The sequence below is a fragment of the Morone saxatilis genome, unplaced genomic scaffold (genome assembly GCF_004916995.1).
Source record: "Morone saxatilis isolate NCDOM2014 unplaced genomic scaffold, NCSU_SB_2.0 Contig5, whole genome shotgun sequence".
Classification (NCBI taxonomy): domain Eukaryota; kingdom Metazoa; phylum Chordata; class Actinopteri; family Moronidae; genus Morone; species Morone saxatilis.
In genome coordinates this window covers 3,236,606-3,254,065 of record NW_023340095.1, presented here as the reverse complement: position 1 = coordinate 3,254,065, position 17,460 = coordinate 3,236,606, and the positions used below count along the sequence as shown (strand labels likewise).

Below are 17,460 nucleotides of genomic sequence, written 5' to 3'. Positions count from 1 at the left end.
TAATAACAATCAGTTCTGACTTCAGAGGGGAGTTACATTTTGAAGCAAACAGTTTGTACATCCACTCGGCACTTCCGCTCAACATCTCAGACTATAGTGCAGGTTGCCAGATACAGCCAGTGAGCATCTGGTCCAAAACCTGGAAGCCTGTGTGACAAGACTGACACGCTGCACACAGTCACAGCTGCTGTTTGCCAAGAAATTGTTCCAGCACATTATTCTGCTTAAAACTATAAATTGTCACTTTACATTTGCGTTTCTTCACTGGTCAGACAAATGTTATACAACGTGTCAGTGATCTTTAATACAGGCGTTTGTATTTATATGTCTTTACTTTAGACAGAGCCAGGCTAGATGTTTCACCCTTGGCTCGTATTTGCCATTTCATTTTGGGACGTGGGCAGTGAGTCAGAGGCCTGGAAACAGATCCCCGACTGCAGCTTCATATTAAACTGATGTTAAATATCTCATTTCATTCTTGGACAGAGAGCAAATGAGCACGTTTTATAAGTGTAAAAAACATCAATCTTACTGGTTCAGTTAAGCATATAGCAGAGCTGAGGACCCAACACAAGAGTGACACCCAGTAAAACAATAGTAATTATTTTAGACATTAAGAGTTTCTTTCTTTTCCATTAAAGTTGTGCAAGTTAGACACATTGATGTATCACTTACAGTACGTCTGTGACGCTGCCCACGGAGCTACAAATGAAATCAGCTCTCCAGACCCGCGCCCCAAAATTTAGACTGATAAATGCGTCTTTAATTATCTTTATTATCCCTGACAGGGTCTCTATTGTTTATTTTAAAAAAGAACTTGGAGAACCACATCCAACTGAACTCTGCTTAAGGGATCACTGCTCAGTTTGATCACTGATATATAGAAGCGAGGCAGGAGACACTCAGTGAAGGCAATTTGGGATCAGTGCGACATCTGACATTGACAGGGACTGCGGGGGTCGATCCTGAACCCACTGAGGACAATCACTACAACAAAACAACTATTGTGGAAAGAGAATTCAGGAATAATGTGATAATAGTGATGGTAAAACAACCTGAAATGTTTGTCTTGGTTAATCCTGTCAGAACGATGCATGTTGCAGGATATATAGAGTGCTGTGCAATGCTTAGTAGGATGATGGATGAAAAAAGGCAGAGAACCACAGATTCAGAAGGCTTTTATTCCGTGTGCAGCTTTAAAATGATGAAGTCATACAAAAAAACCAAAGACAGGCCATAATACCATTGACAGTCACAGATGTTAAGGTCCAACTTTGCAGCAGGATGCAAAAGGGCTGAATGTGTTTTTATGATGCAGATCCACAAGTGGTGTCTCCTGCCAGTCTGACAGACCTCCCTGCTGCTCTCCCATACATTCGTACACTCTGTGGGCTGAATCAGAGCTCAGTTACTGAAGACATCACTGTCACAGTTGTGTTATTGCACAGGAACATGCAGACATTTTAGAGTCCAGGAAAAAGAAAACTGGCACCTGACACCTACACTTAGTATTTTATATCTTTCATACTGCCAGTAATTATGTTTAAACTGATGGTGATAAAGTATATTTGCTCCTTCTGTTTGTATCTACTGCTCTCTAGTGGTGCATGAGTGGCCTTTCCCAGAGATTAGTCCGTCAGGCAGACACTCTTTTTACACATGCTGCTTCCCCTCTTGTAATTACGAGAGTCCCTAACAGCAACCATAACCCTGTAACCTGTTTTTAAAAGCATCTGATTGGTGAGAGTCACTGGGGCAAAGCACAGGCCCAGGAAACCTTTACTTACCAACAGCTAGGAGCAGCTCGCTGATCTGTTCCCCTGACAGTGCTGATGTTTCCGTAAAGGATAAGCCCCTGTCATTGGCCAGACTCTGTCCTTCCTGCATGATGACATAAAGAACCCTGTTAATGCATGTCTCAGATGTCTGCATATTAAATAGGGGATTGATTGAGGTGAAGGAGGGTGAGTTTCTGCGTCTGTACCTGCACTGAGACCTTACGATCCTCTGCCAGATCTCCCTTGTTGCCTACCAGCCATATGACAGTAGATCCTGGGGTGTACTGGTTCTCAAGCTCTTTGAGCCACACTTGAGCTCTGATAAATGTTTCCTGGAGTGAAAATACACAAGAATACACAGTGGAGTATACACCAGCCGAGATAAGGCAAGATAAAGAAGAAATGTCCATGGTCACGTGTCTGTTCTTTTTACCCTTTGGCTGATATCATAGACCAGGAGTGCAGCGTGGGCTCCTCTGTAGTAAAGTGGAGTGACACTGTGGTATTTTTCCTGCCCTGCCGTGTCCCAAATCTCAAAGCGGAGAGTGACGTTACTCAGATGCACCACCCGGGTCAGGTAGGCACCTAAAGGAGCAAACAGCACAGTGACGCCAGAGGAGAATCATTTGTTCATGTCTGTAGAGATGTTTTCTTGCTGGGTCATATTTATGATTTTGGTAGTGAAAGATTAAGAATCAGTAGATCATAAGCAGGGTTGGGAGGGTAACTTTAAACCTAATCCAAGTATCTCACTCTTAAACTAAGGTAACTTAATTACAGCACTAATAAAGCTTACTAGTTAACAGGTTCTGCAGTATATTGCAGTTTGTTTAATCTGTGTAAAAAGTGTAAAAAGAGACAAGTTGTGGTTTCACTTGTCACTACTCCCTTCCGGGAAATAGTCCAGCACAAAACTTCCCTATAAAAACCACAACTTGTCATTTTTACACTTTAATCTTTGTATAGATTAAATATGTAGATTCAGTTAATAAGTCAAATTTAGAGGAGCTTTTAGGCACTTTTTTTCCCTCAGACAGAGCCACGCTAGCTGTCGCCTCCACTTCCAGTTTTTATGCTAAGCTAAGCATCTTCAGACTTAAGCTTCATCTTTACCGCACAGACATGAGAGTACACATATTTTAATATCTCAGCAAGAAAAATCATGTATCATATAAGGACTAATTTATAAAATCACTGCTGTCCAAAGCGTCATGTAAAGTGTCATGAACTCACAGCCTACAGTAGGTGATGTATTCCTGAACTCATCTTTCCCAAATCGCATTGCCAGACTGGACTTCCCTACACCAGAGCTTCCCAGAAGAACCATCTTAACCCTGAGGGTCCGAACTGGTCTACTCAAAGTGTCACTGTGGAGCTGGGATCCTCTCTGCACCCTTGGGAGATCAGATTTTTCCCCCATCAAAAGTTCACTTATTTCCAAAACAGGGAGAAGAATACAGATGGACAAGATGGAAAAAAGTCCAAGAAAAGTCCTCAAGTCCTGATCCAGTAGTCCTTTTCCTGTTAAGAAGCAACTCCAAACTGTACAGAAGGGTTAGTATGTCTTCTTTGTTGTGTAAGAGTCTGCAACTGTGCCAGCTTCACCTTTTTTTTACAGAAAATAAAAGTAAAACCAAAGTCCAGTCTTAACTTGTAAAAGGCCAACAACAAAGTCTCACTTCCTTGTATACAACCACAAATGAGCCATAACACCTTCCAGCCAATTACAAGTTAGCAGCACATGCACCCTTTGTGCTCATTAGACACACTGTTTTATTGTGATAGACATAAAACAGGAAGGAAGTTTTTAAAGTAACAGAAACCAAAGGGGTTGTGGGGAATTATTTGGTCTTTTCCAAAGTTTGATGCTGTTTCCCCTTCAGCTATTTTGATTCAACAGCTACACAAACACAAGCTGTATTCAGTTTCTTTCTAATGTACGTATCCATTCATACAATTCAAACCAAAGAAAATCAAGTTATTTTCAAACCACTGATACTTCACACAGCAGGCTTTTAACATTAATTTCCTGTTTCAATAAGTAAAATAAGAAAATAACTAGTGTATATCATATCACAGAAATTGTCCCCATTCTTTGGATATCAAAGGCTGCACAGAGATTCTGCATCGGCTGCAGCAGGCCTGTTTCCTTCCTGTGTGTCTCTTCTTCAATGACACTGTACCAACACAGGAGGGCGGCATTGCATATGTTACTGCAGTGTGCTTAAAAGAGTCGGACTCACAGTCTATGAGCATGTGTATGTCCTAAATCTATCCTTTGATGTTATTTTGTGAACCAATTACACATTTTAATGTCAATAGTTATTTGCAGAAAACTACATCGACAATATTATTTCAATGAATATATATAACTGTGTCTGTACACTAGCCATTCAGTCACTTTATTATGCCGTATGGTGAATCTTGACTAGCAGTCGGGGGCACAAACAATAAAAACCACACAAGTACAGACAAAAACAAAAGTACCAAAACACAACAGTGATTCTTATGTATGTACAATATACAGTAAACAATAATACAACAACAACAATGCTAATAATGTGCAAATAAAAGTTAAAATCACATTTGAGCAGGGTTATTGTACAAGGAACAAAGAAGTTTATACTCCTTTAATCTAAATCTGCAGGCTGAGGGAAGAGGTTCAAACTCAAGGTGCAGGTGGTGGTTCATACAGTCCAGTATAGACCTGGTCTTGCGGAGAACCTGCTGGTGAAAGATAGCCATCAAGAGGATTCTGTGGGACACCGATCACCTTCCCAGCAACCTTAACAGTGTGATTCCGGTGGTTTAGGTTGCTGTACCAAGCAGTCACAGAAAAAGGAAGAACAGATTCAATAGAAGATATTTTCCTGTCCACATTAGAAACATTTAATTTCCAAAGGACATTGTTGTCCCTTCTTACAGACGGCATCAAATTTCAAGTAATTATCGATGATTGAGATGGTGGGTGGGATGATGTCCTTTAGAAATCAATGACCATATCCTTGCTCAATTATAATAAACCATATTAAAATAAAGCAGATACATATATTAGAAAATATAGGAGGACGTCCCTAAACGCTGTATTGAAAGTGTTTTATAAATGAATTATTAGATACTTTCAAGGCACTCTTACGATGCGTCCTATGTCTCAGTTTCTCCAGTAAGAAAAATATAACAATGAAAGTGTAACAACTTTGCACCATTGGCCTTTAACTCCTTACAAAGTTGTAATCCTGGACAAATGTTTGCCCATGAGGCAATGCAATGATAGACATGATTGTTTTAAGCACTGTGTGTAATTCAGACCTAATTATAAGTACTTTATCTATAAATTATGAATAAGTAAGACACTATATTTAAACTGTATGTGCATCTGTATTACAAATCCTTTGACGACAATAATAATAATATAAAATTAGACTTTGACAGACAATGTTAAAACAGAACAGGAAAAGTTTTTCTACATTATTCCAAATGATATGACAATGATGCCACAAAGAATAAAAAGTATGAAGTCGCTACCAATTATTTCAGAGCATTACATAAAGGGTACAGGCTCTACATTGTGTCCAGTCTAACAGAGGTCTGGTCTATCTCTTTAAGGAAGTCAGGTCTGTTTTTAGAGCTGGCTGGTCATCATTAAAAATAGCAGAGGGGGTGTGAGAAAGTGTGATAGCCCATGCTAGAGCTGTGGTTTCTGGCTGGAACCAAACCCCTGAACATGTATGGAGTCCAGAGGTTGATGCTGCATTCAAGTGCTCTGCATAAACTCCGGGATCTTTGCAGTGTGATTTTAATTAAGAGATTAACATACATACTTTGATTCTCTGATGTTTTTTAAAAAAAATTGAAATATCCCCACGGCATGGACTACAGCTGAAATGATGAGTCGACTGACAGAAAATTAATTGGCAACTATTTTCATAATAATTTGTTATTTTTCACCAAAAACATTTCCAGCTTCTCAAATGTGTGACAAAACAAGCACTGTGAAAGTGTCACTTTGGGCTTTGGATAATTATGATTATCTGGGTGATTTCTTATCATTTTCAGAATTTTTACAAACCTAAAGATCAATCGATGAAGAAAAAAGGATTAATCAAATTATGAAATTATCATTGGTTGAGGTTATATAGGCCTACAAAATAGTTCAAAATTAGGTCCACCTTAACCAACTACAACGGTAAAACCTTACTTTTACATGAATACATTGGTAATAATAATCTAGTGATATAATAACATTTACATAACATTTTTCTGCACTGAGAACTTCTACATTCACACTTAGGGTCTGTCACATTGCACTCTAACTGAAGAAATCAGACTCCATGTGATTTGTGCTGTTCTAACAGTCAGATTTTGGTCTGTTGTGGTTTTGATTGATGTCTAACTGAGTGAAACCTTTATCTATCTGACTATAGTGAGAGACCACAAATGCCCACTGAAGGAACCCAGGTCACTTTGGCCTTACAGACTCTCATTAAGTAACATTTAAAATGCTGGACTTTTACTTGTAACCAGTGGTACACTGCAGAGTATACGCAGGTGTTCAAAGTATACCAACCTATGTTTTAGTTGGCATTGGGTATACCTACTTCTAAATACCCTCTGATGCACATCATTCATAGCTGTCCAATTTTCATGAGTGGATATGATAAAGAATAAGGAATACTTCATTTAAAATGCATAATTATGCAGTTTCATGCTGCAGAAGTTAGATGACAATGTGCAGTTGCTAATGGGTGAGCCATTTTTGGGTGAACTAAATATGTAATATTAGTTATACATGTACAATATTACTCATTGATAATTCTCTTCTTTTTATTTGCATATTTGATGTTGAGGTAATCCAAAAGTATCAGAAAGTAGACAGTTTTACATACGTATATATAAATAAACACTTATTATTATTATTATTATTATTACACCTGTACTGCATATTTATAGCCTCGTGTCTAAAGATTTCCATTTTATTTTATTTTTTACTTACATGTATATACCTTTACATACATACTTTGCCCCCGGGGTTCAATAAAGTAATTCTGATTCTGATATCAATCACATCTATATATAAAAAGTGTATATAATGTACATCATTTTTTATTATATCTTGTATTTTTTAATTTAATGTCTATTGTCTTATCTGGAGCTGCTGAGTGAATTTGATCAATAAAGTCTATCTTTGATTCTATCCTATATTTTACCAGTGTGGTTAATTGTTTCTAGCTACGCCCAAATTTCCCACACCACGTGAAGGCGTCTTGATTAGTCTTTGAAGTTCGTCGGTGTGACAGGTTCGCGTCCGCTGGTGGCGACAAACTAACAAATGCTGCTGGATTAACATAAAAAACAACAAAGGAAACCTCCCACATTTTATGATAAAGATAGTGTTGGCTACAGTAAACGTATTTATCCGTTGAATGTCGGTGTTTAATCTCATTTTCCCGTCGGTTCTGCTCGTAAACGCAGCAGAGAAGCGCACGTGGGGGACAGACGCAGTGTGAGCCAGACTTCCTCGCGAGTTAGAGAGAAAGAGAGAGAAGGAGAGAGAGAGAGAGAGAGAGAGACAGGAAGAAGTGTAACAAAAAAAAAGAAAAAACGGATATAAGACAATGACCCACGCTTCTCCTCCTCGACTTTAACTTCTTTTTTTTAGCGACACATGAGAGCCAGCAGCTTATAGTGGCCGCTGTGTTTTTTTTGGGGGGGGATTATTCGGTGCGCCGTTTTGCGACTTTTATCTGCAGCGAGTGGATACTTCAGGGTCTGAAAGGGAAGACATGGGGACTCAGGGCACAGGACGGAAAAGGTCTACCAAGAAGGAGAGGTCGACGGCGGAGGATGATGCCCTGAATCTCATAGCGAGAGAGGTGAGTGGAGGGAATTGAAGGTGTCTGAAAGGAGTGGTCCTTGTTTCCTTCTGTGACCCCAAAACCCACATACTGACAGAAGTGTTACCCCCCCACTCCCAAATGAAGAGAGGATTTGACAGGATCATCCAGAATTTTAGCTCCTGGTGGAAAAAGAAGACCTTAAACGCACCCCAGAGTCTCCACTGACAGAAATAGCCCATCTGTGCCCAGTTAAACTCTAAATTTCATCACTGTCCTTTTAAATGTATCTTTATTTTAAGACAGGCAGATTTAGGGTTGCATTGCTGTATACTATAAGTAGCTTAAATGGCTCCTTTTTATGGCGGTACAGTATGGAAAATAACTTGTATAGACCTGAAACATGCTTCATATATATAGTTGGTAAAGTCAGTAATTGTTGCCTGGTGACATAGTTGCAAGTAGGGTGTGTTTTACATTCAGAAGAAAGCATTTAATTCACATTTTTGCGCACTTACACGCATTAAAATTGCCCTTTAAATAAGTATGCATCCAATTTTCTCCACACATAACAAAGAATTAAATGAATCCGTTGTTAATTGTGCAAAAATAACATTTAAGTGCAGGTGTTAGTGGCTGTAGGGGCGTTTCTGCTCTGTGTGGACTGTGCAGTGTCTCATTCAATAAAGGGCCGCTGTTGGCTCATATATTCCACTTTCTGGTTACATGCTCTGTGTCTCAGCTCTCCTTTTTGCGGCCCGCAGCTGATTTTAAAATGGTTTACTGTACAGAGGAACAGGCCTCTCGTGTGCGAACCTGCAGGGATTGTTGTGCTACCCCCTCCATAAAGAAACACTGGAGCTGGCAGCAGTTGCTCCCATTTGTTTCTTACAGGTGGCGAAGTCGTGTTGTGACAGGTTCACACTGTTTAAAGGTGTCTAATCTCTTTATTATGATGAGTCTAGTGCAGGATAAATGAATGTTTTGTGGTAGCAGTAATGCCCCCCGGTGTGTTTTCGGGGCTTAAGTCAGCCTGTTTGAAGTTTGATCCCCTGCACGCTTTTGTCTGCACTCGTGCCTTTCGAGGTGCGAAACACGGGGCAGAAAATCAATATTTGAGGTTTACATGAGAGCAAAAACACCAGCCATCCACACAACCTGACCTGAAGCATTGTGCATCTTTCTTTGAGCGTGTTAGGATTTTATATTCGTGAAGTTCTGTGTAAGGACTGTTAGGTGTGCCACTTTCTTTCATGTTTTTACAGATGAACCAATGGGGATCCCTGCTGCCTGTTAAGCAAATGAAGGTTTCTCCTGCGGTGAGGTGTTGATCACAACCTGAAGGCCGCCATCACAGCCCTCGCCCTGATTTAGGGCAGCTTTGACGCACTTTTGTTCAGTTGGGAGGAAGCTAAGTCTGTGCTAACCCAACCCGGATGTGTCACAAAATTTGCATGTCACCGTTAACTGACAAAGACAAACGCTACTGTCATCACTTTCCTGTGTGTGGATGACCCTGGTACCAGTGGCGAGCCTGCGGAGGGTTTGAATGTTCTCTGAACTGCGTCGCTGACTTATTGACACTGCAGTGGTGTATCTGAGGTTGCACATTCCTGCGGCTGGCAGTTCTTGTTGTAGACTATTTTTCAGCAGCAAGGATGTTACCCGGCGGAGGCTTGAGGAGACGGAGGGAGCGTGTGTGGGGGGGGGTTAGTCAGCAGTAGCAGATACACCGATTACCACCCGGGTAATCCAACAGGAGGATTCTCCTTTGATGATGAATCCTCCGTGTTTTCTGGCAGTAGTGACCGACTCCCGAGGCGGGTGGAACCGGTAACTGCGGCCCAGTTTTCTGGCACAAGTCTGTCAGCAGAGAAGTGTGTGCCTTTTAAGAGCGAGGAGGTCCGGGGGGGTGGGGGGGGCACACAATCCCCTCGCTGGCTCCCTCTGACAGGACGGGTATGGTCAGCCCTTGATGAGTTGGGCCCGTCCCAAAGTTTTATAGAGAATAGCCCCTGAAGCTGGGCTGTTGCTCGCCCAGTGTTGGTTAGGAATCGGGTTTCTGGGTGGGGATGGCCGCGCGTGACCCGCCTGGGCGCGGGCTCGACGTGGAGGAGTGAGGAGGAGGTGAGAAGGGGAGGGCAGGAGCCAAGGAGTGTGTCCATCACCCCGCCGTGCCCAGCCCAGGCATGGAAACATTGGAAATTAAGAGGCAAGTTGCTGCATGGAAACGTGGCTTCTGGAATAGTTGCGAAGTTTTTAGGTTTCAAAAGAATTTTTTGGATAAGTCGATTAGAAATGGTGTTTGAGTTCAAGGGAAAAGTTCCAAATTCCTCTGGATTTGTAACTTGTTTATACGGGTGGTCTTTAATGCCCTATATGACAGAAAAGCTGAATCTATTTCAGGGTTTGGCGGACAAAAAGGTTGGAATCAACATTTTTCACACCTGAAGTATATTTAAGAAGGCGCCAAACTGGAAAATAATTCTTGTGTGTTTTGGCAGTTTTTGTCACTTCCGCACCACAAAATGGTCCTGTGCAAAAGGAATGGATCAAGTTCTACTTGATTTAAGGGAGACCGCAGCGGGGAAAATCAGCCAAAGTCCGTTATTTACTGGGCCCGACATACAAACCACTGACAGCCGCTACCTGTAATAATAACCTGAGACAGCTCATCGGTGAACTTGTCAGATATCCAGGCTTACCGGTAAATTGAGTGATGACATCTGTTGGGAGCAAATGGGGCCCCTGTTATTGTCAATACAAAACTCCTGGAGAGGTCCTGCCAATAGCGAGTGTAGTTAAAGAGTGGAAACCCTGGAAGCGCTTGTAGTTTTCACAGTTTGGTGTAAACCTATCTATTTTGTGTCATTCAAGGCCAAAATTTCACTATATCTTGCTGCCGGTATCCGGTTAAATCCAGGTGAACAGCGTCTACAATAAGAACTCCAGAATGGATCTAGCAGTCTCTCCTCTTCGTCGAGTCCTCCGTTCCTCCGCGCGGTCCCCGGCCGGCGCCGTGTGCCGCGGCGGTTGAGAGATTAACCTCCGCTCTGGAAGTTCTGGCGTTATTAGGCTTCGCTTGCCATTCCGATAGCCGGCAGCCACTATCAGTGAATATCTTGACGGCTTGAATGGAAAACTTAGGACTAGTGTTGCACCATGGTGACGCAAACTAAAGCTGCTTTCAAGTTTTCCACTCTTTCTTAACTAAGCCCTTGCAAGGAGCCTGAGGAGGGGTTGTTTACTTGACAATACAGGGCAGCACTTGCTTCCAAACTTCATTATAATTACGGTAAGCGGGCGTGATATTGACAAGTTCAGATGAAGTGTCTCAGGTAGTCATTCAGGTAGCTTGTCAGTGGTTTTCTTATGTGGGACGCATCGAAGGTAAGAACTGGCTTATTTTCCCGCGGTGCGTGGGGCTCTAAGATCAAGTTAGAATGCTGACTTGTGGTTTACAGGGACGATTGTGCAGTGTAGAGCGCGCGAAGAACGGTTGAAAACTGCATTAACAACAAGAGTTTATTCCAGGGATTTTTGTGCCATTGTGAAAGCTATGAAGTTCCAATTGTTGTGAAATGTTGATCAGCTTTTTTTGTCCGCATACCGTGAATAGGTTCGCCTAGTTCGTTCCATATTGAGGTGAGTTAAAGACATCGGCGTATAAACAAGTAAACATCAGAGGAACTTTTGACTTTTGCTTGACTCCAAAGAATCTTGCTAATCTCATTTATCAAGAAAAACGTGAATCTGTTAGACCTAAAGCTTGTGCTGACGAGAGCTATCCAGAAACACTTGCCATCGCAAGCAAACTTGGCTCTTTCCAATTGGTGTTCCATGCTGGCGTGGGGACGGGTCCGGCTTGATGAAGCTCCAGCACCCCCTCCTCCTCCCGGCTGTGCCTCCCCGCTCTGGCCTGTTTCTGGCTGGTGTGTTTTGGTTGGTGTGCCGTGCGCGTGGCGCGGCTGCTCGGGGTCCGTGCTCTGCGCGTCCATCGCGCCCGTGTCCGCGCGCGCCGGTGCCGCACCCACGAGGCGCGGCGGGATGGTGAAGACTGTGAGAACCTGAGTCTGTTGCAAAGGAGGTGCGGAATTGTTAGACCACCGCGTGTGGTGGCGCGCGCCGACGCAGGTGCGAGTGCGAGCTGACATACTCGCTTGCAGAGGCGCCAGCAGATGTGTCCCCGCCCCCGACCCCCCCGACCTGTGTACTTAGAAAGCGGCACACCCCTATGGGCGACGGAGTGTGACAAAACGTGGCGCGCAGTTGACGTGGTCCACCGCTTGAGGTCGTGCCGTATTCTCTTCGACTGCCGCAAGAAACAGGAGGATTCATCATCAAGAGAACCTCCTGTTGGATACCGTGTATCTGCCTACTGCCCTGGACTAACCCGCCGCGCCCCCCCTGCGCCCACACACGCGCCCCTCGCGCGCCGGTTGCTCCTTCAAGGCCTCCGCCGTAAAGCATGCCTTGGGCTGCTGGGAAAAATAGCGTCTAGCAACAAGAACTGCCAGCCCCGCAGGAATGTGCTCACACCGCAGGATACGACCACTGCACGCTGCTCAACTACGTCGCGACGCCCGCGCGGGCGGCCGGTGCTTCAGGGAGAGACATCGAGAACCCGCGTGCGCCGCATGCGTTCGCCCACTTGGTACCAGGGGTCATCCGGACACACAGGGAAAGTTATGACCAGTAGCGTTTGGTCTTTGGTCAGGTTAACGCGTTGACAGATGCCAAATTTTGCTGACGACGATCCGGTTGGCGTTAGCACAGCCTTGGCGTCTTTCCCAACTGAACAAAAAGTGGTCAAAGTGGCCCTGAATCAGGGCGCGGCCGTGTGATGGCGTGGGTCCTTCAGGTTGGTGGTAACACCCTCACCGCGCAGGGCAGAAACTTCATTTGGCGTTAGACAGCAGCCAGGGATCCCGCGATCTGTGGTGTCATCGTGGCTAAAAAGCCCCTGGAAAGGAAAGTCCACATCCCCCTGAGCGGAGTCCGCTTACACAGAACTGTCGGCACGCAACTCATACAAAATCGTTAAGACGCTGCATCAGAAAGAGCAGTGCGACGCAATGCTTACGGTCAGCGTCTGGTTGTGGGATTGGGCATGTTGGTGTTGCTCTCATCGCCTAAACGCTCGACGAAGATATTGGATCTGTGTGCCCCGGTGTTTTCGCAACCGTCGAAAGGCACGACGAGCGTCGCAGGACAAACAGCGGGGTGGCCCTAGGGATGGCACGACTTCAAACAGGCTGACTGTAAGGCCGCCGGGAAAAGCACGACCGGGGCATTTACTGGCCGTTCACCACGAAGGAAACATTGCACTTCTATCCTGCAGCTGAGACTCGAGTGCATAAGTAAGAAGAGATTTAGGGCAGCCTGTCTCACACCAGTGCCCGTGAACCTGGTCACGAACACGACTTCCCACCTGTGTAAGAAACAAAATGGAGCAACTGCTCGCCCACTGCGCAGTGTTCGTTTCTCATAAGTAGCGAGAACGAGTCTCCCATCCCCTGCATGTCGCACACAGACTGGGTGTCCTGCTGTGCATGAAACCATGTGAAAATAGCCTGCGCCGGGCCGCCGAGAAGAAAAGAGGCTGAAGCACGCGCAGAGCAGTGTGCGGTAAGCGCGCGCAGGAGAAGTGGTAGGAAGGTATCTGAGTGTGAGCGAAACGCGCATGCGGGCGGGCCTTTTACGGCTTGAAATGAGACCACTGCACGAGTCGCACCATAGCAGGAAACGCCGGCCTCAGCCACTACACATCTGCGCTCACGTTATGGCCAGATGTCTATTATTAGGCTATGGCACAATTAAAATACGGATCTCATTTGGATACTTCTTGGTTAGGTTTGCTGGGTGCCTGGGAGAATCAATGTTGGACTGCGCCACAGTACTGTTTGTTGGTAAATGTGGGCGCGCAAAGTTGGTTTACAGTGCCGCTGTGAAGTGCGCGAAAAACCAGACATCGCTCGAAGGTTAAATGGCCTTTCTTCCCGAGCAACCTTGTTCAGACTGAACAAAGCACCCCCAAGAAGCTAGCTTGCCCAACGTATGTCACCAGGGCAACATTACTGACTTTGACCATGACCGTCACAGTATGATGAAAACCGATGCTGTTCAGCGGGTGCGGTGGATAGCAAGTTTGATGTCTGGTCCCATATGGTACCGCGCAATTAAAAACGGAGCCATGATGGTATGTAAGGGGAAATACACTGGTATTGAGGTACTGACGAACGCAATGGGTCGAGAAGAAAAATAATCAAACAGCACCTAGCAAATCTGAAGCCCTGAGTTCTAATAAAAATAAAGGCATAACCATTTACAAGCGTGGACAGTGATGACGAGATTTGAGATTTTTACTGGGCACAGAATGGTATTTTCTGGTTGCAGTGAAGAACGTCGGCTTGGGGTGCGGTTTAGAGTTGTTCTTTTTCCAGCGCATGGGAGGGCTAAATCTCTGCGATTGATCCTGTCAAAGATCTCTCTTGCATTTGGGGAAGTAGGGCGAGGGTTGGGTTAACGCACTGTCTGTTGCTCCCAGTAATGTGTTGTGTGTTTGGGTGAGTCACAGAAAGGAACCAAGTGAATAGCACCAGTCCTATATCGGCACAACCGCTGCAAGATTTCTCCGCTCGCTCCACTCACCTCTCTCTCTTCGTATGAGGATTGCCTCAGGGCATCCATCCCCGCTCCGCCGTCACCTCCTCCTTCTTGGGGTCAGGACCTTTGTCCAGATCTGTGCGTCCTGAGTCATCTACGTGTCTGCGCTCCGAAGGTGTCTTCCCTTTCAGACCCTGGAGCAGCTACTAATGGCACATCTGCTGCACCGATAGAAGCTCGCGTATGAGATGAACGGCAGCGCACCGAAGTAATCCCCCCCCGCAAAAAAAAGAGTGAACACAGGGGGCGACGTACTTGATATGAGCTGCCTTGGCGATCTCTAAGAGTGTGCGGGCTAACAAAAAATAGGACAGTTTAAGTGGTACAAACGCTCGTGGATGGACCGAACTCACAGACCCGAGAGGTGTATGGGAAGAGTCATGTCTGCTACTTAACAGCGATCCGTGCTTGGTGCGTGCTTTTTTTTTTGTGTACCTTCTTACGGATGGTCTCGCTTCTCTCGGTTCCGTTACGCTTGCTCTCTCGTTGTCGATTCTCTCTTCTCTCTCTCGCTCCTTCTGTCGTTTTGTCTCGCACTTGTTCTCTTCGGCGTACACTCGCCGGGGATGGCAGGGCGAAAGTGGCGGTAGCACACCGGGACGGATAGTCGTGGCCTCACACTGGGTTCTGTCCCCTCTCCCAACGTGGACCGGACTTCTCTGCCGCTGGGCGTTTACGGAGCAGAACCGACCGGGAAAAATTGAGAGATTAGAAACACGCGGACGCCATTCAAACGTGAAATAAATACGGTATGTTATACTCGGTAAGTCCAATATACATGGAAAACTATTCATATACTAATATCCTCCTCCGCCACCGCCCCGCTATGGAATAAGATTGTGGGAGTCGGATTGTCCGTTTGTTCGTTTTCGTTTGCTATGGTTAACGTCGAGCAGGCATTGTGTGTTTAGCTTATAGTCGCCAGCCAGCGGACTGCGAACCTGGCTCCGAACCACCGACGGAACTTCTAACAAGACTTAATCAAGCGCGCTGTCACGGTGGGGTGTGGGAAATTTTGGGGGTGCTAGAAACTCTCAAGTAGTAACCCACGACTCTGGTTAGCAAATAAGTAGGGATAGATAATCAAAAGATGGACTCTTATTGATCGATTCAATATGTCACTCGCAGAGGCAGCCCGTCCAGCGCCATAAGGTCACAGATATGACATCTTAATTAAACACCGACGAACATAAGCATCACGATCGCGGCCATACACGAAATGATAGAATAAATGACTCGTCACCCGACCATCTATCATGACACGTTTTTGCGTGGGGTACGCGGTATGGGCAATAGGATGGTGACCGTTTGATATCAGAATCAGAATATCTATCCGATATGCTCGGAAGCCCCGGGGGCTAGAAGTTATGTTGTGTAATAAGGCTGCTATTTTTTATTGGATGAAACATTAGAAAAATAAAATGTATGAAAATGGAAGAAACTGTTAGATCACGACGGTACTAAATATGCGTGAGAGTTACAGTGTATAAACGATCAGGATTGAAACTATATCGGACATGGTACATAAAAATAAGCTGTTAGAGGTCGCGGCATGGGCGGGTTTCGTAAGTTTCGATAGCGGTATGTGTAGGGTATGACGCTAGGTAACTGATACTACTTTGCTGGATGAAGTACTTTTGGATATACGCTTCAACCATCGCAAATATGCACAATAAAAAAGAAGTGTATCTTGCCTATTCATAAGTGTGGTGGGTTATAGTTATTGTGACATCTAGCAGTGTTTGTATCTAATTGGAAGCAAGGTTCGGAGTACATGGTGTATTGGTGTTCAGCGCGGTGTAGTAAAATATCGAAAATGCGGGAAGAGTGGCGAATGCACTGATTGTGGGTCGGTAAGTGTGTGCAGGCGATGGGCTGAAAGTTGATGTTGCGCGGGATTTTGAGATGAAGGTATGTCAGCTACAACATATTGCTCCTGCAGTTGCGACGGGATATTCCCACTATCGTAGGAATAGTATGTGGAGCAGCTGTATGTGGGAGATGATATTTGCCATCAGGAGGTCTTCGTTTATTCGTTAGATGGGTTGTAGTCATACTCAATGCCAGAGCTAAAACATAGGCGGTCTGAGTGTGTGTATGCTTTGATGTAGACACTCTCCTGTTGCCGCGTCTCTTCAGTCATCATATACGAGATACTCTTGCCAAGAGTGCTTGCACCCACTGTGCTTACATAAGTAAGAATCCAGCGGATTTTTAATCGTTGATTTCCTTTCAGTTCTGAGGCTTAATGAGAGTCCTCGCTCGAAACCAAGAAGGGAACTCGTGGGTTGCCCTCGTCGACGGTGGCATGTTGCCTCACTCTGTCATATAGTCAGAACTAAGCCTAGAATTTCACTCAGGTTAGACATCAATCAGAAACCGACAAACAGACCAAATGCTGACTCGGTCTGTAGGATCGCAGGACAAACTTCATCGCGGATGGGTAGCTCTGATTTCTTCAAGTTCAGAGCTGCAATGGGACAGACCCTATGTGAATGTAGATAGTTTCTCTCGTGAATGCCAGAAAATGTTATGATATAGTACACTACGAAGTGTAATAAAAACGGTCACGTAGGATTGAATGCTGAGCCCAGCGAATAGTTACCTTTTGCGGATATAGAGTAATTCATTGTATCAATAGTTTTCCAACGGGTGGGTAATTACGGTTGGTGAGATTGTAAGATGTCCAGATAATACTGGGGTGGTAGCGCGTAATTTTGGAACACGTATGTTTGTAGCCGTGATCGCGTGATCTGGTGTATTGCACATAAACGCACGTCAAGACCGCGACTGTGAATAAGAATCATAAAGAAGGTGTCATGTGAATTTGGATATGAACTGCTTTTTTCTTCATCGAGTTGAACCCCTTTGTAGCTTTGTGTAAAAAAATTGTCTGGAAACGGATGATAAAGAAACTCACCCAGTCACATCACGTTATTGCTAATCCACAGCCCAAAGTGGATCACGTAAGGCTTGTCACTAAGGTTGCTTGTTGTTTGTTCACACATTTTTAGAAGCTTGGAACATGTTTATTTTTGTTGGGTGACAATAAACAGAGCAGAGCTGTCAAAAAAATTTATGTACTAGCAGAATATGAGGTAGCTATGCCAAGTTAATTTATTCTTGTCGGTACGAGTATCGTCATTTATACAGACTGCGATTAATAGTCCATGCCATGGTGG

The 17,460-nt window shown here is 44.5% G+C and overlaps 2 protein-coding genes across 2 annotated transcripts in view; one reads left to right on the top strand and one right to left on the bottom strand.

Moving 5' to 3' along the window:
- Nucleotides 1-1,188: 1,188 nt before the first annotated feature.
- Nucleotides 1,189-3,492, bottom strand: LOC118339210 (ras-related protein Rab-17-like). Its single transcript, XM_035676776.1, has 5 exons — nt 3,012-3,492; nt 2,212-2,363; nt 1,985-2,110; nt 1,788-1,881; nt 1,189-1,392 (listed from the first exon to the last, which is right to left on the bottom strand). Exons 1-5 carry the CDS (start codon nt 3,196-3,198, stop codon nt 1,262-1,264), a joined length of 690 nt encoding a protein of 229 aa, XP_035532669.1. The 5' UTR covers nt 3,199-3,492; the 3' UTR covers nt 1,189-1,261.
- Nucleotides 3,493-7,045: 3,553 nt separating this feature from the next.
- Nucleotides 7,046-17,460, top strand: part of lrrfip1a (leucine rich repeat (in FLII) interacting protein 1a) — a gene marked incomplete at its 3' end in the record, with an annotated part of 50,104 nt that continues 39,689 nt past the window's right edge. Inside the window, exon 1 of the mRNA XM_035676747.1 lies at nt 7,046-7,651. Coding sequence (XP_035532640.1) covers nt 7,562-7,651 — 90 coding nt within the window. The remainder of the gene's footprint in view (nt 7,652-17,460) is intronic.

Coding starts and splice junctions, on each gene's coding strand:
- LOC118339210 (XM_035676776.1), bottom strand. CDS start 3,198: ATGGGGGAAAAATCTGATCTCCCAAGGGTGCAGAGAGGATCCCAGCTC. Junction 2,364..3,011: donor TACATCACCTACTGTAGGCT/GTGAGTTCATGA, acceptor TTGCTCCTTTAG/GTGCCTACCTGACCCGGGTG. Junction 1,393..1,787: donor CGAGCTGCTCCTAGCTGTTG/GTAAGTAAAGGT, acceptor GCTCTGATTCAG/CCCACAGAGTGTACGAATGT.